General features: G+C 42.6%; 1 protein-coding gene across 1 annotated transcript; it reads right to left on the bottom strand.

Moving 5' to 3' along the window:
* Positions 1-20,120: 20,120 nt before the first annotated feature.
* exd1 (exonuclease 3'-5' domain containing 1) lies at positions 20,121-24,821 on the bottom strand. Its single transcript, XM_080870602.1, has 11 exons — positions 24,491-24,821; positions 24,299-24,364; positions 24,152-24,185; positions 23,985-24,061; positions 23,323-23,396; positions 23,155-23,241; positions 22,962-23,066; positions 22,795-22,875; positions 22,514-22,657; positions 22,239-22,430; positions 20,121-20,964 (listed from the first exon to the last, which is right to left on the bottom strand). Exons 1-11 carry the CDS (start codon positions 24,618-24,620, stop codon positions 20,419-20,421), a joined length of 1,536 nt encoding a protein of 511 aa, XP_080726728.1. The 5' UTR covers positions 24,621-24,821; the 3' UTR covers positions 20,121-20,418.

Below are 24,821 nucleotides of genomic sequence, written 5' to 3'. Positions count from 1 at the left end.
GATGGAGCAGGAGACAGCCCTCCCCAAAATGGATTTAAATGTTAAACACGTGGTGTCACTCATAAATCAGATGAGGAACCCACGATTTTTGAGACCAAGACCCTCATATAAAGTAAAATATTAAGTCCATTTCTATAAATGGGCAGTTATCATGTGAAACGCTTATGTGTGGACAAACACAAAGCTGAGATTGTCCTCTAGCTGAGCACTGTTTGTTGAACTAACATCCACATGGCAGCTGAAAAACAGTCTTCTTCTTTCAAGTGTGTGCATAATTGTTCCAAGAGGGAAAAGAAAAATGAACTCAAAGCAGTATATGAAGGCGGCAGAGCAAATAAATTCACACGCCATATGCAATTTTATCTCATGAAAACTCACGCTGAGCGCAGGCATTGTTACCTTTATCACCCCTGCAGCAGGCCAACTTGTCTGGGAGGATTTACAGTGAGGGAACAGGATTTAGTAACCGTTCCCTGGCCATGAAGGTGTGTGGCTGAACGGCTCTCCTGCAGAGATGACATCATCTTTAACCCCCCCCCCCCCACCTTTGACTTATAGGTTTGAGGTTCCACTTTTGGGCAGAGACAATGGACTATTGAGTTTGGAGGAGTGTGAGTAATAGACCCAGACATCTCATACTTCTCTTGTATTGAAGCATTTGGCGTTCCCACCATTGACTGAATCACACAGATCCTGCAGTGGTGCATCAGTGCAGCCTCGTACAGTGCCTGCTTTCAACCATGCACTCTTGCTCTGCTTTGTGTCAAAAAGGACCCGAATTTGCTTATCTACAGGGCATCTCGCTGGTATATATGGCTTCCACAGACTCTAGAGCCTCATCAATCTCTTAAGACATGTGTAATGGTGTGCCTGCCTTCCCTTCATACACATCAAAACACCCGTACACTTTAATATTTGATGGAGTCTGGCTAAGGTTTCTCAAGCACAGCTCAGGTTTCAATTCCTTGTAAAGTAATTGGACTGTGCTAAACACGCAGCGATGCTTGGATTGGAACGTCTTGGTGCAACGCAAGTGAAAACGCTGGCTTGGTTGAAATACGGGGAAGTGCCTTTGGGGTGATGCACTCACCAGACTTTGTTAATATTTACAAATTGTGATTTTATCACTGTCGTTATATTATTATTGTTACTATTATCTAAATGGGGAGAAACCCTGACCTCGATTAATACGGACATTTTAGTCCTTAGCTCTATGAGTTATTTACTCCTGGCCAATGCAAACAATAGGATAACAGAGTCTTTTCTGCTGTGCTGCTCTAGAATAAACACAACCATGGAAACAGACATCGGCCCACCGCAGTTTCATCTGCGGCCTTGCCTGGGACATCATTTTTCTTTGTGACAGTATTTTGTAAAGCCGACTCGTGATTGTTCTATGTATATATTTAGCTGGCATCCAAATCCTAAAAATAACATTTTGACTGGAAAATGAAGAGATATGAAAGCGGCTGCTGACTCATTTTGGACTTATTGGCAAGCTGCTATTGGTGAGAAACTGCTTGATGCAATTATTTAGATCATCGGAAGTCTCAATTATTTATTCATTTTGTCCCAGGAAACCTTGCTCATACGTTATAGGTTTTAAGAGGCCGGCCATCCAATCAGGTGTGCACTGTTTGTACGTTTATAGAGCAGGTTTGCTTGTTTGTTTGTTTTTATTAAATACGTGTGAGGATACGAGTCGGAGCATGCTTACTCAAAAGTATGCGACCACTGTCAATACACTGTTGTACTTGTTATTTACAAAACACATCGAGCCTATTGTGTCCCTCATGAAGTTAACAGAGATCAAAGACTTTCTTAAATTAATTTTTCATTCGCTAAATGTCACTAAGTATTTACTGTAAATTTGCACTGGACAATGAACCTTATACCTAAGTGAAAATCCACTTGACTGATATGAAAACATTAAGCTCAGTGGGGTCATGTGTCAGTTTTAGATCCAGTTGGAAGCATTTTTTTTTTCTTTTCATTACATTATTTTGTCTCATTATACCACAGTCTTGGCCATTGTTCCAGTAGTATCAACAATCTAGTAAAGTGCAGTAGAAAGTTACAAAGCTAACAGATGGCCCCCTTTTAGTTCAGATATCTGGCCTGTTTAATGCGCAGCAGTTTAACACTTCTTTACAGCACATTTGATCTCTATGCCCCAATCTGTCCGGCCAATCAATGGGGCTTTTGATGTGCGCTGCCAGTGGATCTGAGGCTTCTAAGCATGCCGCGCTGGGAGGAGAAATCACCTGCTGTTGCAATTAGAAAAACAAGGGGTGGTTCCATTCTCTCACAGCACCATCCACAGCCTAAGCAGCTCTTATTTTTACGCTAAACATACAGAAAATACCCCCTTAAGGATACAAACCCAAATTGTTCAAACGTTACTGTAAGTCTGGGAGACTTAAAAAAAATTTCTAGAGAGATTTTATGTGCTTACGCCAAAGATTAAATGCTTCTAGCTGTAGAGAAGAAAGCATGATTGTGCATGTCTAGCATGATGAAATATAAATCAGCATGATTTATGTGACACTTTTGGACCTGAGAGTCATTACTGATCAGCTTCTGCATATGTTTGCAAGTTTTTGAACATATGGCCTAAATTACCATGTTAAATATTGCTCTGCATGTCTGTTTTTACTCAGTTTAAAACTTCAGCTTTAATTTAAAGCTCCTGACATTGTGGTTGCCGGTTTAATAAGAGCCCGAGGGGCTGTTGTGGAACTTTCCAGCTACCATCTTCGAAGCTGTTGACAAAACAAAACCATCCCCCACACTTGCACCACAACAATCAACACTATGTGGTCACTGGCACCATGTCGTGAACCATGGAGGTGTCAATAAAGGTTTTTGCTTTGCTGAAAAGATGTCTGTTAGCTAAAAGGCATCCTGCATGCCTTCAGTGTATGATTTATGACTCAGGGCCACGCCTTTTCAACAGGTTCCGCTCAGTTTGAAGCGCTTAAAATGGACCAGATCATGTGTGTAACAGCTGTCTGTGTGCTAGTATGCCCCCCCAAAAAACGGCATAGCACACTCCGCTCTCCCACCATGAGGGTCTGTGATTATTCCAACCACCCCCTCAATGTTCAGTATTGATCTCAACAGAACAGCTCCGCCTTTGACACGTGCAGAGATGCTGGATAATCACCGCATCTGTCAATGTGAGCTTAGCAGTGTCACATCCTGCTGCATTTTTAGCAGATGCATTTCCCTTCTGCTGCTGTATTTTTTAACCATTGTCCTCAAACAGACAATAAATATGAAAAGGACACGGCATGAAAGCCAAACATGTTTTTGTGTCCAGGCAGTTGTTGCATGATTGCCAGTGCAAGGATAGTTGTTTGCGTGGAAGAAGCTACTGTAGCCTTGAGGAAATCCTCCTTTCCCAAAGTCAAAGCATAATTGCTTTACGCAAGCCAAAACCGCACAGCAGGAAGAGGAAAGAGATAAATGGATGTGAGGGAAGAACGTGCTGGTGTGAAGAGGGTTGTTAAAACCACAAGAGCGAGCCAATCGGGGACACCAGACAGAGTATGAATTGGTGTCCCACAATTCACACACTAACCTCATTATTATTGGGTAGGCGAGAACAGGTGCATTAACCTTAATGTTCTGTGCAGTACAAGCTTTTTAATGGTTCTTATTAAACACATTTCACTGAAGTTACTGTGCTTTGAGAATCGGGAAACTGCCATCAAAGTAATTGGCAATATTAATCTTCAAAGATGCAAGAGTTTTGGCCTCAGTGTCACCGTAGGGGAAATTCTCAGTAATCACTGAACACCATCAGCGTGATTAGCGTCTGGTAATTTCACCTTGGCATGCCACGCTGTTAGATGCTGTGATCTTGTGTGATAAGGGTCTGTGGTTCTGGTTTAATTATCAAGAGACTTAATGATCTCTTATCTACTGTTCTTCCTCCACTTCCTGAGCGGGCAAGGGGGGGGGGGCACATGACCTCTAAAGTACACTACACTTTATTATTGTTTATTTATATAGACGGACCTAGGAATATTTTAGGAGGGTCCGTTGTTTTTTCCTTTGACGATTTGAAGTTCCTAGTTGTCCTTTTCCTTTTCGGTGTATGTATGAATAGTTTCCTACCTTTGCTTTCAATTTCACAAACACAGATTCCTGGGAATTTGTCCCGCTGGAAGTTACACGTGGGAGAGTTATGTTTGTGTGCAATGCACTGAGATGAGTGGCTTATTAGGCGAAAGGCTCAGGTAGTGCGAGGCCTCGCTGTGCTCTCTGGTCCTACCAGAAACTATCAGCGGCCGTCAGAGTGAAATGTGACCTTCTGTTTGGATTCTGTTTAATGAGTTGAACTGAAGTTGACCTCATCACACACGCACACACACAGACCCATCTCCACTCTGCAGGACAAACAACAGATGCAAACCCTTTTGTATAAAGTGATTGTTATCCACGTCAACTTAAGGCTTGGCTGTGATATTAACAGTAGTGCAGCGCACAGATTGCACATGTATACATTTGCACGTCCAGTTTGTGTTCCTGTGGACAGCGAATTAGTGGGCGCTATGCCATGTTTGACATGATTTAGGCCCACTTCTATGCTTACCCAGCCTCAAAACGTGACAGCAGGGGCTTAGAGGGTGCTTGAGTCTGAGCACAGTGGTCAGAAGTCTGTGCGGAGCCTGTTTGTCCAGTAAAGGCTCACTGAGGTTGAATCCTTGCAGATGAGCCCGTGTAGAAGGGCTTCATGTTTACAGTGATGAATATGTTCTCACAGTGTCTTACTAATGGGCTTCAGCAGTGATACACCACTGGGCCTCTGTTCTGATGTCAGGCCTGTTGCGCGAGAGGCTCCCTCGCTGCCAGGCCCTAATAGCTATGGGCTGTTGTTCCAACTTGACCCCACGAGTCCCAAGTTGCCTCCTTTGATTTGCCTCTTACAAGCAATTTTCATATCGCTGTTCAATATCTGACATGTCTCAAGATCTCTATTCCTTCCAGACCATATTCATACAAAAGATGTCATACTTTTAATATAACCTAATTTTAAAAATGCATCGCTCTGCTTTCATTGCATTTTAAAGAAGTAATTTCTCCCTTATGTGGGACCCCCCACCCCCACCCCCATGCAAATCCAGAGGGTAAAAATAATGATTCCTCACTGTCATTTTGTGGCATAGTAACGGATTGATGCATTTGTAAAATACACAAATATGGATTTGCAATGTTATTGTTTCTGGTAGATTTAGATGAATAATTTACTGTACTGTGCAAATTAATCTTTCTACACAGAGTTTGTGTTCTCATACACTCCACAATGATTTAGTAGCGAGGGTGATAAATGACACTGATAGCATATGTGTAGACTTAGCACATTAGGGCTGTAATTTATTTATCTTGCTGCCCAGCGCTGTTGGAGTGGAATTCTGAACATGTAGCACACATTTCTTGTAAATGGGGTGCCTCTACCAATGTTATGGTGAGTAAAATGCATCAATTCTATTTTTCAAAGTGACCAAAAAGGAAAGATCTTTTATAAGATATAAGATTGTATCTGTCTGCAACTTGCATTGGTGTGTTTGCTTTAATGTAATGAATGAATATTATATATATTGTCGGAGCAGATAAGTCTACCCTCAATCCATCTATTAATTCTCTACTGCTTATCAGGGTCCAGGGCAGCAGCCTACACAGAGGTAGCCAGACCTCGTATACCTCCACCACCTCTAGTTGCTTCACCTCTGAGGATCTAAAAGCAATCACAGACACATATGAAGATGAACTTTGATTGTAACCCAACTGAGTCTTTCAAGTGTCTGATCAGATGCTGGCTTGATGTTAGCCTGTCAGATCAGACGTATATGGGCTTATATGTGCATTTGTGTAGCTTATTTGAAGAACCAAATCAAAAATGCATTGTTCGAGTTGGTGTGCTGGACCATTAAGAGTTGAATGCATGGTGTCCTTTAAAGTTTTACATCCTCAGCAAACAGGTATTAAGATTTAATGAGATCTTTGATCTTTGAGATCTTTTCTCTGGTCGTAGAGGTAAGAAGTGTCCACTGGTTACTTTGTGTCACCCACACTGCTAACAACCATTACCCTTCGCCCTCCACCTCCCGCCCTCTCACCCTCACCCCATCCTCGGCCTTACCCCAAGCCTGGGAGCGGAATTCTGGGAACATTTTTCCATGTGAAATGCCGAGGTCCAGTCAAGGGGTGTGACGCCAGTGCATTGTTCCAGCAGCAAAAAAGGAACCGCTTGTGATGAGGCCAATTCCTGTTGGTCCCAAAAAAACAGGCACTTTCTCACACTGACTTCCTTCCTCATTGGACAGCACAAAACAATCCCAGACCAACCAGCAAAGTGAAAAAGAAAGAAAAAGAAGGGGGGGAAAAAGAACAACAGTGGAGGTAAGCTTTTGTGGAGAAGTATTCTCACCCTGTGCAGGTTTTGTGGCTGGAGCTGGAAACGCACGACTGTCTTGTCAATCTCCAAAATTCACCTGTCTGTCCCATTGAAAGGCGAACGTCCTTTATCTGCAGACACAGACCCCCCCACAAAACAAGCTTACATTATGTAATCCCAGTGGCAAACAGCCGGTGTCTTATCTTTACTGCGTGTGTGATTGCAATCACTTCAGTGAAACCTCTGTGCTTCTGCTATTTACTGTCCCGCAATGTTTACGTTTAGCAGGCAGTAACTGTGGCTGAATTGTGATTCGACCTGAAACTCAGTAAAACTTTGCAGCCGATTGAGAAAACACAAAAAGGAATGGCGATCGAGTGAGAAGGGCAGTGGGGCTCTACTGATTGAGCGAGCAGGACTCAGGAAGCACCTGCCTGCGCAGAGAGCTGAGCATTTATCTGACCCTGCTCAGATCAGGTGGTTTCCTTGTTTACGTTATCTCCGCGCAGCTCCCTGTGGCCCAGCCCCTATTGGCTGCCCCGAGCCACTCCTTTTTCCACCGCATTCATTGATCTTGAGAGGGCTTGCCACTTCCTCGTTTCTCCTTTTCCCACCAGCAGCAATGAAACTCACCCTTCACCACCCTGGAGCTTGTTGGCAAAAAGACAAACTAGTTTAATAAGCTAAAAACTCCTCAGAGCTCCTGCCTGACCTCTCACCTCTGTCCTCGCAACACAAACATGGCAGCCTTGAAGACTGCTTTCCTTTTCCTCTTCTTGCTTATACTTGGGCACAGTGAAAACAACTATACTCATCAATTAGCCTGACTGATAACCCTGATCCTGCTGTCCTCCACGTCCCCTGTATTGCTCAACCTTAACCCAGCTGGAAAGATTTAAAGACCGATCTGCCTCGGGGGTCGGGGCTTTACATGTTTCATCCACTGGGTTTCTGGTGGTTCATTATTCCAGGAATTCTGTTGAGACAGTGCTCTTCCTCTCTTGATGAAAACATGGCAGCTTTTTTAATAGTAAAGTAATTGAGCTGTACTGCCTGCTCAATGTTTCCTTTTTCCCTTGTTGATATAATTATGGTTAAATTGCTGCTTGGCATTCATAATAATGACTGCAGGTGGGCTAGACACAGGTGCTGTGTGTAATTACAGTGCACATGAGATCCAGAATTGATTATCTGGACTAAATACATATAATCAACCTCAGCAGATGTGCATCTAAACTGTTTTATCAAATGCTTATTGTCACCAGGAGGAAAGTCCGAGCATTGTGTGCATGTGTGTGTGAGATTGGGAGACACTGGCAGTGAAAACAGTCTCTTGTGTGGCTGTGTGTATGTAATACCCACCCACACGTGGCCACAGATCCCAGCTTGGTGCTCCTACTACCCTGTTGGAGTATTTGTTCTGGCAAGGTTTTAGCTGATTGTCACAGTTAGCCATAGCACAGTGAAAGACGCTATGCTAATGCTAACCTTTAACCCCTGTCATACTATTCTTGTAACTAGAAAGAAAAGACATGCGTTCAATATGAGGATGTTCATTTTTAGTGGTTAGCCTGAAGCGAACCTTCACACTGCTGACATTTACCTACATGGTAAGCACCCCCCCCCCTCTCTCTCTGCAGTCCTCCACATGGCCTTTCATAGCCCTGCTTTCCTTACTATCTTGTTATCTCAGCAAGTGTTTCCTGCAAGCACCTAGCTCTTCTCTGGGACATGTGGTAGAGCTTGTGCTATGTTATGTCCACGAGGTATTGTTCTCCCAGTGTTTGACCATCGTAAATTAGCTGGAAACGATTTGTCAGACATGGGGGGGACCAGGAAAGGGAAAAAAACAACAGCACCATTAAAAGGGCCTTGATGTGAACCCCAGCATCGAACCATACGTGAGCAAATATGTTAATGGTTTTTTCGAATTGCTCCAATCCAGGTTATTCAGAAAACATCTCCCAGAGAGAGGAGGTATTTAACATTTTACACTTCACTCCAAAGACTACAGTTTCATGTTATTTTCTTTTCTTTTTATATTCACCCCTTTAAACCACAAGGTCAAGTACAGTGCATAGTTAGACAATAAATCCCCCTTCCTCCTTAATCCAAAGGATAATTAAAATATATACATATTTTTGAGCACTGTTTCCATGTTACATAAATAAAAAGTGTGTTTATTTGAAATCGCTGGATGAGCCACCCCTGTTTATTCCGCAGGCTGTTTTGAATTGACTATCAACATGTCCCACTTTAATGAGGGAATTCCTGTACATCAGAGGATGTCTAACGCACATCCTGGCTCGTAATCATGCTCTCACCTATATCATCAAAGTCCCACAGCGAAGCCCAATTCGAGGAAGGGGGTGAAACATCCTTCTACTTCTGAGGTCTCATGGAGGGAACAAGGGAGGGAGCTGCGGGATCTCTGATAGTTGACTCTCTATGAAATAGCCCCTCATGACCTCAAACAGCAGCAGAGAATTTTTGAGCGACAAAACTCATTCTGTCAAGATGTACCCAGTACCGTGTCCCTGGGGAATCTGCTGTCACAACCAATGTTCCCATGGATAGAAAGGGACCCCTCGGGATCCGGAGATTGACAGCGAGCATAGTGGGACCAGGAATTAAAGGTCTCTAAAGAGTCAAGAAGCTAGTCAGAGTGGCAAAAATAAAAACATGCTGTAAAGTATGATCTGAGCTGTGACATGGGAACCTCCCACTCTAAACTATGCCCCCCCTGGACAGTGGGGGTTAGGTCATACATGAGGACCGGTTTGCAGCTGGCTTGCTCCCTCCCTCCCTCCTCATGCCAGGCTGAACTATGCTGGGAACCAACTAAGTTAAGCACAAAACTTGATGCTAGTGGACCCTCGCATGGCTTTTTTGATTTAAAGCCAAACAAGTAACTGTTTTACAAAGTTGCTTTGATAAGGAAATGTTGCAAGGCGAGGGAAAAGAGACTCTGGCAATCATCAGGAGCACGAAAAATTACTGCAATTCAGTAAGAAAACAACTTCCCCCACTGTAAAATAACATTATTCCTGCAAGGAAAGCAGAGGGAAGTTCCTCCCTTATATAGAGAGAGGATTGTTCTCCGACTTTGATTGTTTAAGCAAAGCTAAATGTGTTTGCTTTAAATTATGTCACAATATATCACAGAAGTGCTTCTAGTTTTGTACAGGAACAAATATCGCACGCCTCTTTTGGAATGAGCGTGCATTTGTTTAGCTCTGCATCTCTCGATTTCCTTATCAGAATGCATTAATCCTTGGGGACATGAAAAACACTACAAACTGAAGCCCATTGACAGAGCAATTGACATACCGAAATTTCAGCAGAGTATATTTTGGCTATTTTCTGATTTACTTTAGGATTTTGGGTTTTTTTGGCCATATCTTTACTTTATCTAAACTATCTTTAAAACCTTTTTTTTTTTAATTGTCCTCTTTGATTTGCAGAATTAGAGCGCATAAGGAAAGACAGAAAATACCAAGAAATATCAAATAACCTATTTCAGATACTTACGGTATTGCCACCAAGACCCAAAAGAGAAGATAGCCACCCTCTGCTCTCCTACGCCAGGCCTATTTTGACCCATCATCAATCTCCTTTAATAGCGGTTTCCATGGCACTCTGTGTTCTGCAGGAGAAGATGGCAGGATGACAACTTTAAAGTGACCAGTGTTTTGTGTGATGCTGGACAACGCTGCAAGCAAACATCGATTGGCTCCTTTCCCTCTCCTTTTGCAGCAGGTGTGTCTGCCGGAGAGACAAACAGATTCAAATTGAACAGGATTGCTGATTTGGCTCGGTGCTCTTTGGGCATCCCACGCATGGGAGGTGGAGGGTTTTTAAGTCTCAAATCTGGCCAGATATCAGAAGGACTGCAGATGCAAAATCTGGGCAGAGAATAAAATGTAAGGCACTGAAAGAGTAAAGGAAAAAAGATCAACAAAAGATTTAAGGTGCTGTTTTTTATGGGTTAAAAGAATAGTTGAACATATAATTTTAGAATATGTTCGTATATATTCTTAGAAAAAACAAAACCTTTAAACCAATCAGCTACAACATTAAAGCTACATGCTAAATTCTGTGCAAATTCCCTATTTATATATCTATTTATATACTAGCAAATCACAAGGTGCTTTATAATGCAGGGCAAAAAACTTGAAATAATACAGAGAAATCACCAACAATCAGATGACTCCCAGCAACAGTGGGAAGGAAAAACACCCTTTTAACAGGAAGAAACTGGCAAAACCGAGCAGCCAGTCAGGGAGGGGAGGCCATCTTCTGCGCCTGGTTGAGGGTGAGGAAAGGAAGACAGGACAAAAGAAATGCTGTGGAAGACAGCCAGAGTTTTACAACAACTAATGATTAAATGTAGATTGGTGTATTGAGTTAAGAAGAGACACTCAGCAGCCTAGGCCTATTGGAACAACGCTAAGGAAGGGTTCAGGATCACCTGGTCCAGCCCTAACTTTATCACAAAGGATAGTTTTAAGCTTAATTTTAAAATTAGAGAGGATGTTTGTCTCCCAAATCCAATCTGGGAGCTAGTTGCAGAGAAGAAGGGAGTGAAAGCTGAAGGCTCTGCCTCCCGTTCTGCTTTTAAATACCCTAGAAACCACAAGCAGCCTGAGAGCAAAGTGCTCTTTGAGTTCATATGGTAGTATGACGTCTTTACGATAAGAATGGACCTGATTATTCAAGATCTTTTATGTGAGAAAATTATTTTAAACTTGATTCTAAATTTAACAAGAAGCCAGTAAAGAGAAGCCATTATGGAAAAAATATGCTTACAAACTTTTTACCTCTCAGCCAGGCCTACATCCACTTCAGAATCAACAGCTTTCATAAGATCCTAGATTGTTGGGGAAAACCACAGGACAAACTAGGAATCATCATCTGGGATTTGATACTGCTAACCATTGCATCACCGTGCCGCCCAGCGGCGTGTAACAGCAGGCCGCAGCCTGATATCAGACTAGCTTTGACCCATTAAGGAATGGACAATCGAACTCTGGCGATATCTGTGGTGTCTGGACATTGGCAGCAGATCATTTGGGTTTTGTGGGTTGTTGGGTGGGGCATCTGCGCAGACACTTGATCACACTGGAATCTGGGGAGTTTGGATGCCAGATAAACTTGGAGATTTTTTTTCTTCTTTCGGGCATTATTGGTTAGTTTTTTTTAAACCTTGTGGATGGGATAAACTGTGCTGCCGGGAAAAACATGTGGGTGGAAGTTGAAACCAAGTGAATGCCACAATCAAAAGTTTTCCTGTATAACAGTGCGTTATAATGCCATGAGCAGTGTTCTTCAGTTTAACTGCCAGTGGTTATTAATGTTAAAGCTTGTAAGTGCTTGTTTTTTTTTATATATATAGCAAGTAAGGTACAGGAAAACATGTAAAATGATGAATATTAGAGGTGCCTGGATGCAAATTTAGAAAGAGCCAGCCTTGCTGTTTTAAGTCATCATGCCAACCTGGCTGAAGCTTCAACTCTTTGCCTCCTTCAAAGCACTCTAAGAGTAACAGCTGAAGCTCTTTTCCGAACTTAGTGGTTTCTGTCATATTGTTAGAAGCTGCTTATAGAACAGAAGGACTGGATGTTCATCAGAAGTTAGAGGATGTTTTCTAAATATGCAGCCACCCTTGGAAAACCCCTTAAACCATTCTAATGGTCATCGAACTTTATTGGTATATAATGAGGTGTCACACTGGTCACAAAGGGTACTGGAGAAGTCGTCAAATGTCATCTTTATGGGGGAAAGAGCTAAATGGACATAATAGTGGTATAGATCTTCTCTAGAATCATTGGCTTCTAGTTTTCAAGACAGAGGAAATAGTCCTAGCATAAAACAACAGGGCCACATACAGGGCTGGTTCCTGTTTGTCCTTTTGGAGAGAGTGGCTCCTGAGTCTATGTTGCTGCTGGTATCAGGGCACAAAGGGGAAGGAGGCCTTCTGTAGACAACATGGCTCCCCTGAGACAATAATAGTAGGAACCTTCCTACCTTGTTGAGTATCCTGAACTGAAGTTTAAATGGCAATCGTTAAAAACTAATTAATCATACTCTAAAGAAATTTGAGTATGATTTCATTGTGTACAATCAAAAAAAAAAGTTTAAGAAAAACTCCACAGACAACATAATGTTGCTGATACAACACTATGGTGATACTCGAGACTTTAATTTTGTCTGTGACACAATTCAAATTGGAAATTGTGTCATTTTCCTTCCTAATCTACACCCACTTCCCCCCACAATATGGGTATCATCCCCGGGTATAACTCATAGAATTGTGAGGTTATGTCGCCGTCAGACATCACAATGTGCATTGTTCTAATGGCTGCTTCTGGCTGACAGCCCAAGAATAATAACTGAAAGACTGATACGTGAGTGATAATCTGAGAAGTGAAATATGTTCAGCTATTCTAAACTACAATGGCCATGCAAGGCCCTCAGTTTTTGCTGAACCACGTGTGAGTATTTGCTGTATTTAAAAGCATGTATGACCTGGACTACAGACGATTGCTTCTGCGTCCAGTCACCGAGTGACCCATATTGCCTTCTCTTTCATTCTGGCCTCCCCACAGCTACAACCGATACCACTACCTGTGACCAAGCAACCCCCGCACAACCCCCACCCATCCCCATCATCGACCTTCCTTTTTCACATTAAAGTAAAACCTGGAAACCATTTTGCTACTCTTTTTCCTCTGGAGCCCTCATAATGACAGGAAAGTGCTCTGGCCCCAGTGCCACAGAGAGCAAAGGCACAAGCTTGATGGGAAACTGTAAGCCTCTGCATCAATTTCTCCTTTTAGGGCTCTGTGAATTCTGTTACACCCACACTCTGCAACCATAAATTTCAAAAGATTAAATAGCATGTGGACCTTATCTTTATTTACACAATATAAAATATTTTATCTACGTAAGGGAAAATGAGAAAATTGACCCCTAGAGTCTAGAAAGCCCTAACTTCTCATGGAGGAAATCAACTTGAACTAGTTCTAAAATTTTGTTTGAAAGAGAACAGTGTTTTTTCTGCCTCGCTGAATGTTCATGTGAGCACTGCTAGTGTCCGAAAAACTTTTATCCTCAAAGTGTGCACGCTGCAGGTAAAATGCAGAGAATTATAGATTTTGCGGGTAGATTTAAATTAAGGAATTACAGTTTTTTGCAATCCATTTAAAGAAGCATTGAAAGTAAGTAAGGGCCATAAAGGTTAACCTGTATAAAGACAGTCTCATATACATACATATCAATGATATGTATGTACAGTATATGAGACTGTCTTTTTTGCTTATGAATAATATGCTGTTTGTGTTGCACTAACGATGCAAGGGCCATCACCTTGCAGATTGGGACTGACTTTGCCTGTGCTTTAGCACTGCAATCACTTGCACTCTGCTCATAACCCGCCCTGTAATCAACCAAGAGTTCATCTTGTTCCAGAAGCCAAATCAAGCTCATTATCAGAGATCATTACCGTGGAATGGTGTAATGAATCACAGATTGAAAACAAAATAAAGTTGGTTGTTTTTCTGGACAACAAACTAGTATGATAATAACTGTCTGAGATCAGAATTTTGGCAGAGTAAAAGGGATTTTTTTTCTCCTTTTAATAATTATGAACCTTTTTTCTTAGCTTACTATTCATTTTGGTTGCCCATAGACAACCAGAACACCCAAGTGTGAAAGAAGGAAGGACGCTGGTTAAAACAGAAGAGGAACACACACACCACTTCCTTCCATAAATTACCACAGCACCCACTAGATAGATATGGCTGCCTAGGAGGTCTTCTCTAGTAAAAGTCAAAGCTTTTTTGCTATCTGTGGTTTTTTACGACCGACGTTATTGTTTGAGCCTGACAAACTCTCAGGGTCAACAAAGAGCCAGACAGCAGATAAGAGCTGTAACACACCTGCGTGAGGAAAGAAACTGCACACCCAGTAACCTGCTTCCACTATCTCGTGATGGATTAACATACAGTAGGCTGCTTACTATAGAGATAAGATACTCCTTTCTGTTTCACAATCACACTCGTGCACGTATTTCCTGATTATGGTCAAAATATATTAGATTGGGTGTTTATTTATTTCGATTTTAGAGAATTAAAACATATTGGTCGGTATAATGAGTTTTACAGGAAATAATAAAATACAGGCTGTGATAGCTTCAGATGGTTGCAATAATTAGCCGCACCACTTCATCCTCATTATACCAGCAGCTCCGAAACACTTTGCTCTCATTAGGGGCGAGCCATTGTCTGTCAGCAGTTAGCAACCATTTCGACTCTCTCATTACAAAACAAAGAGAGGGGAGGTAAAACAGTTTACCCACAAATCTTCCCCTGTGTGCACACTGGTTCACTCCACTTATTCAGGCGGGGAAGTAAAGCCCATCTGCTCGTTTTATAGAACTTCCCCCTCAAAACCTTCACCAGTGCACATTCATCAATTCTATTTGGCCTTAGCCAGCAGCATATTTGACCAAACACCCACCGAAACGCTCTCTTCAAAGCACGTCTCACTGAAAGCCAAGGTTGATTGAGCCGCTACTGGGTAAGGTGGCCGTTGCTTAGAATGTGAATGCAAGGTCCTTTCCTACGCATCTCCTGTTGGCTTGGCATGAATGGCTTGAGCCAAAAGGAAAAGTTGGAGCAGCACAAGCTCAGCCGTGACAGCCACAGGAGTAGCTTCACTTAAAAAAAATAAGAATGGGCAGCTGGTCTCCTGTCCTCTCGTAATCAGGCATGAGGACAAAACATACTTACTAATAGTTAGTAAGCAAACATGCCACAACAGCTTAGGTCAATGAGATTGGTACTGAATGATAGAAACCTCAGTGTTTTGTTGCTGCATGCACCAACCATCAACCTCTCTAGCCATGCTTTCAGGCACAGGTTACAGGAATGCTGAGGTTTTTCATCTGCGCTGTGGCAGGCATTATTGCTATGACTTCTTTGAGTGGTTTCTCAATTGGGTCTGTTTGAAGGCGCAGCACAGGGGGCCAAACAAATACACATTAATCTACACTTTGTATGAATATTCAGATACAGCTGTCTGTGACACAGAGATAGCAGCTGGTGTGCTTGGGCCCCACAGATATCCCAGTGCCATGCCTGGATAGAAGCCGTGGCATCTGGGCCAAAATGGGCCCAGCCGGCTCTGGCAAACCAGGCCCAGAATCTGCCCAAATCCCAGAAGCAGGACAGGTTTAATATACAAGGGTGGTCAAAGTCAATGAAGGCCTTTAACAGCCTGAAGGAGATACACGAAGACACTTTCAGCACGTCACTATTTTGCAATGAATCTCTGTCAAATGTCTATTAACTCGCTGTCTAATGTCAGGAAGGATAAAGATGATTGCAACCTTAATCATAAAATTTCTCCAGCATCCTCTCAGGCTTGGACTTGTGTAAATCTGTGAAACTGACATTACAGTAACACAGTGTTTCCAGTGTTAGTGGAGCTAAAGGCAAGCTCCCACAGCTTTATGTGTCACATTAAATATACCACCTTGTTTTGTTTTGTTTTCTTTGAGCACATCTTGACAAAGGAGACTAAATCGAATTTATCTTAGGTGAGTCATATGGGCATTTACTTTACGTCAGCCTCTTCTTTTGATAAATCAAAGCAACAGCAGGCTGGTTTTTGAACCAACAGCTGTTTAAAACACACAACGATCACGTTTTTCATTACGGCCAAATGTCATAACCAGCTTAGTGTGGCATTTACGTTTTCCCTGATGACATGAACGCAACTTGCCCTTTTTCATTACCCGGCTTAATCTCATACTAATCCAATGATATTGCCATAATAAGTAAAACAAGTATGCTTGGAAGACAAAGCCCCGCAATGGTGACGGCGTTGGTGTGCCTGGCGTTGGCACCTCCCTTACTGTGTGCTGGCTGGCCATGACAACACAACGCCACAGTGCTGGCTGTCAGCATGCCAGGCCCCCAGAGCAGCTGCCAGGCCAAACCCATCGAGCACTAATTCAGCCAGCCACAGGGAGCCCTCCCCTCCGCAGTTTCTTCCTTCTCCAGGCCCTTCCCGTGGCTACAATCACCCCGTCATCTGTGTGCACACACCCACATTACACAATGCAGGTTTTAATTATGACAAACTTGCCAACAGCTAATAGCTCATCTTTTGAATCAAAGACTTTCTTACATAAAGGGGGTGGCCAATAATTTAATAACTCCACCTTGACAACACCTTTGTTTTTTATCGTCAACTCTCCTCTCAAAGCCAACAACACAGGAAAAGAAAAGACCCATCGCAGCTATTATTTATTTCTAAATGTTTCCATAATTGCTATAATTTATTACTCAACATGATATAAAAACAGCAAAGCTGCTCAGCATCAGAGGCTCGGGTAGGGGGGTAGAAGGGGGGTCTTGCATGAGTCATTTGCATGCTTGTCTTTGACACATGTCCACGTTCATTGCACAAATCATTAACATCCCGCTCGTTTTGTCATTATCTCCTGCGAGTGAAGGTGCACCTACGGAGCCTCAGGGACTGCGGCCAGGCCAGTTGCTCTGCGGTCGGTTAAGCGACGGCCAAAATGCGGAAACATTCAGCTGGTCTTCTGATGTGATGGAGAGCTTCTGTAGTTAAATCCTGCTGTGTCCTCGGCCCTTTGGGCTGATTGTGGTTGAAAGGCTTTTTCTACAGAGGATGAATGGAGTACTTTGGGTAAGAAAAAAACAGAAAGTATCTATTTCCATCATATTTCATCCAAAATAAAGAGCTACATTTGCACCAAAGTTAATAGAATTCATCCTCTTGCTGTCTATATGAAGCGTTGTTATGTCATAGCTGCCCCATACACTGGCTACTTATTAGACTGGACCAAAGTGGTGGACTGAAGGCTGACATTCCTAAATCCTGGCCTTTATCATCTGCTCCGTCACCTGTCACTCATCTCCTGTCTGTGCACGTCTATCCCAGCTGAAGGTCACAATATGGCTGATTCCTTTGGAGAGGCCCTCCCAGGTCCCGATGCTCCACGCCGCCTGAGTAAACATGGCGCAGCAGTTCATAAAGATGCGTATTGTGTGCCTGCATCTGTGTATGTGTGCATTTAAATGAACGTGTGCTTATTGAAGGGGGTCTTCCTGAGCAAAGCTTCCTGACTGCGGGGATACGTGCATGCCACTAGTGAGGCCGGCTGAAATATTGATGCTGTGTTTTGTTCTCATTTTCGCCTGTACTCGAGAGGCCATCTGGATAGGTCGGCCTTTCTCACGTTAAATATTAATTGTCCCGTTGAATATGACCTGGGGAGAGTAAAGGAGGGTTGCCTGTAACGTGAGAAAAAGAAAGGGAGAGGAGGGGTGGGGGAGCGGAGCACGATTCAATAGGTTTTTCCTAACAGATGGAAGACTGGCTGCAGGGATGCGGTTAGTGGCACAGTGGAACCTGATATCTGACTGTATGCCTCCCTGCCTATAAATACAAAAGGATTACATGTGGTTACATTAATAATGAAAATCATATTATTCTGTTGACACGTGTCTACACAACCTGTCGTGGCGCGGTCAGAACTGCTGATGCTGCTCATCAGTCTGGTTCTTTGTAGTGCAGCTACTCAGGTAAGACCAGCTGATTGTGTTGTTTCAACAAGCCAATCAAACAAGTCGCTTCTGGCCAAGTCTGCCACCCCAGGCTAAACAAAGTCCCAGAGGAAAGCAGTAGCAGGATTAAGGAAATTTAAACAGCTCACAAACAATCTGATTACTGATGAGCCACTGGTCCAAACTCTGATTAGCTTTCCTTCTTTTTCAGCGCTGAGCTATATCTCCCATGATCTGAGTGAGCACTTAGTCAGCAAACATGATGATCAATTTTAATGACGTGTTACAACAGCAAAGGTTTTCATTCAACTGTCCTTTCACTTTTAATAATTAACAAGGGCCTATTAATTATGAACAAATCCTCGAGCCTAACCCCGATCAGGAGGGAAGGTGTTGTCCAGGTCGTGTCATTTTCAGAGTTGTAAGCTGGTGGGGTGGGAAGGAGGACAAACACCTTTGTTTCTGGTACTCTCACAACAGCGCCTGAAGCTCTGGTGATCAATAATGCAGCTCGGCACGTGTCTGGGTGGCTTCCTTGCCGTCTTTGAATAATGTATGCAGTTTGTAAAAGTGTGACTTTTAAAGTGCTCATCATTGTTCAGTGAGTGAACCATTTCCATTACACCTTCAGGCCTCGTGGCTCGTACTGCTCAGTCAAAACAATAAATGGTCTTGCGCGGTTGAGATCTCCATTTTCGGATGCAAAATCAACACAGCTGGACATCCTAAAGTTTGTGTTTATGTCTGTGCGCTACCTTTCCGACTTTTAGTCTAAAATTAGCTCGGCCGCATCCTGCTGTGATGCTGAAGGTGCAGTCATCTTTCCTCTCTGAAGGACATAACACTGTCTGAAGTTTGTGGGTGGAGGGGAGGGGAGGCCGAGGGGGAGGGAGGAAACGGTGACTACCGTGTGACAAGCGCGCAGTTCCTTCCTCAGAGGCCTGAGAAACAGGAAGTGCTGCACATAAGGCATTATTGTGACGGAGAGGAAATGCAAGGTCCTCTAAAATAAGAGCTCCAATCTGGTGGTCAATGACAGGAGCCTGTCCTCCATGGCCCCTCGGAGACCTGTATATCCCCCCCCAACAAACTACAACCCCTCCACAACTTCACTGCTGATTGACGCAGATAAATATAGAGGGGAGCAAGCTCCAGTCACATAATATGGAATGAATCCTCTTTCGCTGTGGGATGGGATTTAAGAGCAGCAGCTCAAAGATAACATCACACAAATCGGTATTAAGATGATGCGATAACCCTTTTGTTCCTTGCTGAAACCTCGCGTACACAGACCGAATAACGGGAGCGTTTCAGAGGGCTGAAAGAGGCATATGGGTACGATCCACCCTGTTGCAGGGTGGTTGCTACGAGAGAAGCAGGGCTTTGTGTCAGGCTGCCTCCCAGTTAATTAAAATCCTACATTATCTGTTTCATGCTTTCAATTAGAAAGCTTTGGAAAGGGCCCAAGCCTCTGCATGTAGATAACCATAGCAATAAGATGTGATTAATACTGGTGGGGGGCTTGCTCTGCAGAAATGCCCTGCTGTTGTGTCCATGGCTTGTTTTGATCTCTGGCAAAAATGGCTGCACAAAATCTGCAAGGCATGTCAAGCAGCAAATTAACAGGATAACATCATCTTTTTTCTGTTATTACAAAATATGGCAGGTGCTGACCACCTGTGATCAAAGCACGTCTAAAACAGCAGCAATGACTGAAGATACAGAGAATCTGTATCCCTCTCTGTGTTCCTTCTGCACCAAGTCTAATGTTTTCCCCCCCTTTTATTATTATCAGTAATCAAAAGAAGTGTCAGCCAGCAATGTTTTTGCTCAATTAACAGCAGATCCATCAGTGCCTGTTTCTGCATTTCACAATCAATTAACTGCAACACAGGCTGTACAGGCAATCAATCACGCTAAGTTTAGCACATTAATGAGGTTGTGGAGTTGTCTGGGTGTACTTGGTGTTCCACCAGCCAAACCCATCATTTCTCGTCACACATGACATATTGTGACATGCTATCAGAGCATAATGTGTGCGATAAAAAGGGGGTCAACTACGACTTAAAACACAAGATGAAACATTTAGTTGTATTAAACAATAAGAACTCCTGTATATTTTTATTTTTCCAGAAACATAAATGACAAATGTCAAACAAATCTTTGCAAAACAAAACAAACAAACAAAGAACATTTACTGCCACCTACTGGCCATGCTAAGGAATTACACAGTGGAAAAGAGTAAACATTTGTGATGACTACTTTAATATCTGAATGATTGGCTCAGTGAAGATGAGATAGGCTGGGGACTTAATGTAAATTATTCTCCACTCAAACCACAAACATCTTTAGGTGGGTTACTTTCCGAGGCCAGGTTCTGACATTTTATTCTGGAAAGGAGTCGCTTTCACACTACACTGATGTTTGAAGTCCCCAGCACTTGGGGATCTGAGTGGGTGGTAAGTGGAGAAGGAAGCCTCTTCCTCTTCCTAAGAAAGGAAAAGTGCCGTTGGATGGCTGCTCTTTCCCAAAGAGCCTTCCTCTTCCCATGAGATCCATTCGTACTCCTGCATCCCCTCTGCTCATACCTGCTGACAGAGAACAGTTGATGGACTCTTTATTGGTGAGGTCTGACACAGTGGCAGGAGCAGGATCCCGAGCATCCACAGCAGGCCCACTGGTGACCCTCAAAGGGCTAGTTGCAGACTGGTTAACAAGAAGCTCCTGTGGTGATGGTGAAGGAGATTCTACACTTGCAGGTTCAGACACATCTGGATGGTTTTTCCTTTGGTCTTCTTCTACAGCAGGTGAGGCCTGGGATGAAGACTGAGGTTTGGGGCTAAAGCGAGCCAGCAGACCCTGCTCTGTGAGTGGATAGTGACTGGAAGCCCACTCGTGCCTCTCGCGACGCATTACCTCCAGCTGCCTCAGCTCTCTGGGCAACTCCAACACACTTTCCTGTGGATACAAACAGTTGATTGGGACGGTTACTGCTAACCTTTAAACTTCTGCAAACCTCACATGTCAATTAAATACTCAAAGCAGTTTAAATCTGTGCAATGCTTGAGTAAAGAAAACGCCAGATTTAAGACCTTTACAGACACACACAATTAGCCCGCTGTGATCTGTGGATGTTATATTTCAATCTGAAATCCTGCAACACATTAGAGCTGATAAAAGGAAAAGCAAAATGTTTATTTTTGGCATTCATTTTTAACTTTTTCACATAAAGTTATATTAGCTATATTAGCCATTTCGCATGCAACGCAGGGTACTGTAAGAACAATTGAATGAAAAGTGTTGACCATGACTTGTGGACTTACCAATAACTGGTAAGGACAACCTTACCACGCTGGTCTACAATAACATTTATTTAATGATGCATAAGTCTGCGTGAGTGCAGATCATTAATATGTAGACACAACCGAGAAGACTGCATTTATCTCATGTGCTTTTGTGAATTGCACAGCTTAAAAATCATCTGAGAATTGCATCATATCGCATAGACCCTGTTTCTTACCTCAGCTATCATCTCTTTCCTTATTATTCCCAATCTGGAAGAGAAATCTCTCTCAGACATCTTGTACAAGGGCAGAGGGCAGAATCGACACTTTAAAAGATGGATGTGGGTTCTATGTTTGAAAATTCTCCCAGTTGTATAGAACTCTATAGGAAAGCAGCCCTCGGATCTTGCTCTGTGAGCTCACCAAACACTTTACTGATGACTATATTGGCTCACTCACTACTTTCGAATCATGCTGAATAAAATATAAAATCCACTTTGTGAATTCTGAGCATTATTTAGCCACCGTTATCAGCAATCACTGAGACATCAAAGTGGCCACGTCCGTCTTATACACTTTCTAAGAGACAGGCCCATACTCTGTGTTTTACTGATGACGGAGGAAAGAACCAAACATACAAATGTGCAGTTACATCTCACTAGAATCAATGCCATACATTTTTACCAGATATGAAAATACTGTACATAACATGCAGAAATGTCTTTCTGTGTGTTACTGACGTGGGAGTGTGTGAATGAAGCAGTGAAGGATAACGTAAACCTGTCCCACGCGTGAATGACAGGAAGCTGTCACTTTAACAGACTGATGAAGCCAGCAGTGTTGACTAAATCATGCGCGTTTCTATCATGTTGCCCGACTTTTGACTGGAGCAAAAAACTGAAAAGGATTATTTCTTTGAAGACAGCTAATTGTTTCTTAATTACCCACCATGCCAACATGCGCCAGTTCATCGGGCTGGTAATGGCTGCTGCTGAGGTAGGAATCAACCAGAGCCATGTAGTCTCTCATGAGCGTGTCCAGCAGCACCAGTCTGAACGGCTGTAGGTGGATCACTGATAGAGCCATCACCTTCAGCAGGGGTAACGGACAAGGCCGCATGTGCCACATCTCGCTTTCTTCCTGTAAAAACATAAGCCTGTTATAGCACCAAATACCTATACAGCACAAGAAAAAAATACCCTGGATAGGTCTGTGTGGTGTACCTTAGTGAACTGTGACTTCATCTGAAGAGACGAAAGCTGGGAGGGGGGCACCCTCAGATGCAGACTTAACACCTCGTGGAGAGTACTGACTCTGTCAGGAAGGAAACCTCCCGTCTCTGAGTAGAAGCACATGACATCTGCCACCTAAAATATTTAAAGAAGACAAAAAAAATGATTTCAATCAAACAGACAAAACAGAGACACATAAAATGAAAAGAACAATATGGATAATTTAGAGAATAATCTAAAGATTAGCAATAATGTGCATACTGCGCACGTACCTGAGTGTCAAAGACATTTGCCAGCTTTACTCCAAACTGAGCGATCAGACATCCAGCAATGGCTCTGCAGTCATGGATGACCTATAACAAATATCAAACCAATATGCTACGGTAATCATAATCACTGCCATAATTTTAAGAGAGCTTCTAATGCAGTTATTTGTCACCTTTAAAATGTCCTTGCTCTCCAGGATCATAGCGAGGCCATTCTTAAAAGCCCGGGCTCCGAGTAACAGGACATCAAATAGGTATACTTTGTTTTTAGTGGCAATCTAGAAGAATTAGGTTTAAGTTATTTTCCTTTTTCTGTCCTCATGATGGAGAAGGAACAAAAAACCAAAAGACTGACGACCTTCTCACCTGCAGCCAACACAGTCGTCCATTCTTAAATACCTCAACTCCTTCTGCTCCCACACCGATCACGTGCTGTTTCTTGATGTGCATTATCTAACACATTTGGATACGGTACATGGGTCAAAGAAATCTGAGTCATTTAAACAGTAGAAAGCAAACATCAAATCAACTCACAGTAGGTCCGAACTTCTCATGAAACTCATCAACAACTACGTAGTTGATGTACTCTTCATCCTCCTCGTCATCATCTGCAAAAAGAAAAAGAAAAATCCTCTCAAAAGTGAGACGTTCAAAACAAATGTGTAGCTCAGGGTTGTCTAACTCACGTTACCTAGTGGGCCGGACAACCTTGTGTCAATGCGAACGGCACATGTAACCCCCGAGACGACTCAATATGAGCAAAAAAGGGTAATTTCAACACTACGTCAAATTCTTTCTGCACAATAAAGAAATGCTGTTGTAATAAAGGAAAATAATCCTGTCAGGACATCTTTTTTGGCTTAATTTGTAAGAAACAAACAACTGTGTTTTCACAACTGCATAAAATTATAGAAAAGAATCTGGTACCAGATATTCCTTTAATTATAAAATTTAAAGTTTTCAATAATTTACTTTGATTTTTTTTTCTTTACCGTGGGTAGAAAACAAGCAAACATGTAGTTTAGGTGTTCATCTATTACTTAATTACTTTGGTGTAGTATAAATGACCATTAGCATACAGGCCTCCTTCATATTTTCCAAAGCTTTCCAAAGCCCATTCAGGACCCCGGGCCTTAGGTTTGACACCCCTGGTGTAACTGGTTCATCATTAGCTTTAGTGGAATAAATGAACTCACCCAATGTGCCTGTCTTCCTGTATGGCTGAAACTTTGCTACATCCAAGTGGTCCTCTGGTCTGTGATGGTGAATATTTCTGTGCACAGTTTTGTACATTGAAATTTATTACAAGCCAGGACAAAAGGCATTCTCACCAAAAGTGGCACCTCATGCATGTCTTACTTACTCACGGTCACCGTTCCCATCACTGCTAAATTCCACTGTTGAATTAATTATATAAAAAGTCAAGCCAGATATCAGAATGGACAATGAAAGAATACTGTGCAGCTTGGTACAAACCTGTTCAGGTATTACTTTTCATGAGTGAACTCACCATTCAGAATCTCATGGCCAAAGAAAATGTTTGTTCCGGGAAACCTCCAGCCATCACTACTGACAACTGCAACAAACCAGAAACCCCAACTATCTTTCCAAGACACTAATATAAAGTATTTAGCAGTTTTACTCTCTTATATTACAGAAAGAATTCATAAATAAAGTACAACATTAATTAAAAACATCTAACCGTCCGCCAAAATCAAAGCTTTGTTGGGGTAAATACGTTTCACGACCCCGAAGAACGATGAAGTCTTGAGGATCAATTTGATTCTCGCTCCCTTGAAGTAAGTCAGTAGTTTTACATCATCCACAACCATTTTAAATCATGTACGAGCTGTTTCAAGCGAATAAAACAGTGTATTTGTTGATTTGGAGATATCCTTATCCCCAATCAACGGTTAGCGGCTAGGCTGTTAGCTGCTTGCGATTAGCGCGCTGGCCGGGAATGTTGCGTTCATGAGCTCGTCGTTACTTAATTGTTCGAGCGCCTTGACTCCATAAAAAAACATCACCAGATA

This window comes from Rhamphochromis sp. 'chilingali' (assembly GCF_963969265.1).
Source record: "Rhamphochromis sp. 'chilingali' genome assembly, chromosome: 21".
NCBI lineage: Eukaryota > Metazoa > Chordata > Actinopteri > Cichliformes > Cichlidae > Rhamphochromis > Rhamphochromis sp. 'chilingali'.
Note: the sequence above shows the minus strand (reverse complement) of the source record. Positions and strands in the feature narration are given on the sequence as shown.

Coding starts and splice junctions, on each gene's coding strand:
- exd1 (XM_080870602.1), bottom strand. CDS start 24,620: ATGGTTGTGGATGATGTAAAACTACTGACTTACTTCAAGGGAGCGAGA. Junction 24,186..24,298: donor TGGCCATGAGATTCTGAATG/GTGAGTTCACTC, acceptor TTAATTCAACAG/TGGAATTTAGCAGTGATGGG. Junction 23,242..23,322: donor ATGAGAAGTTCGGACCTACT/GTGAGTTGATTT, acceptor CAAATGTGTTAG/ATAATGCACATCAAGAAACA.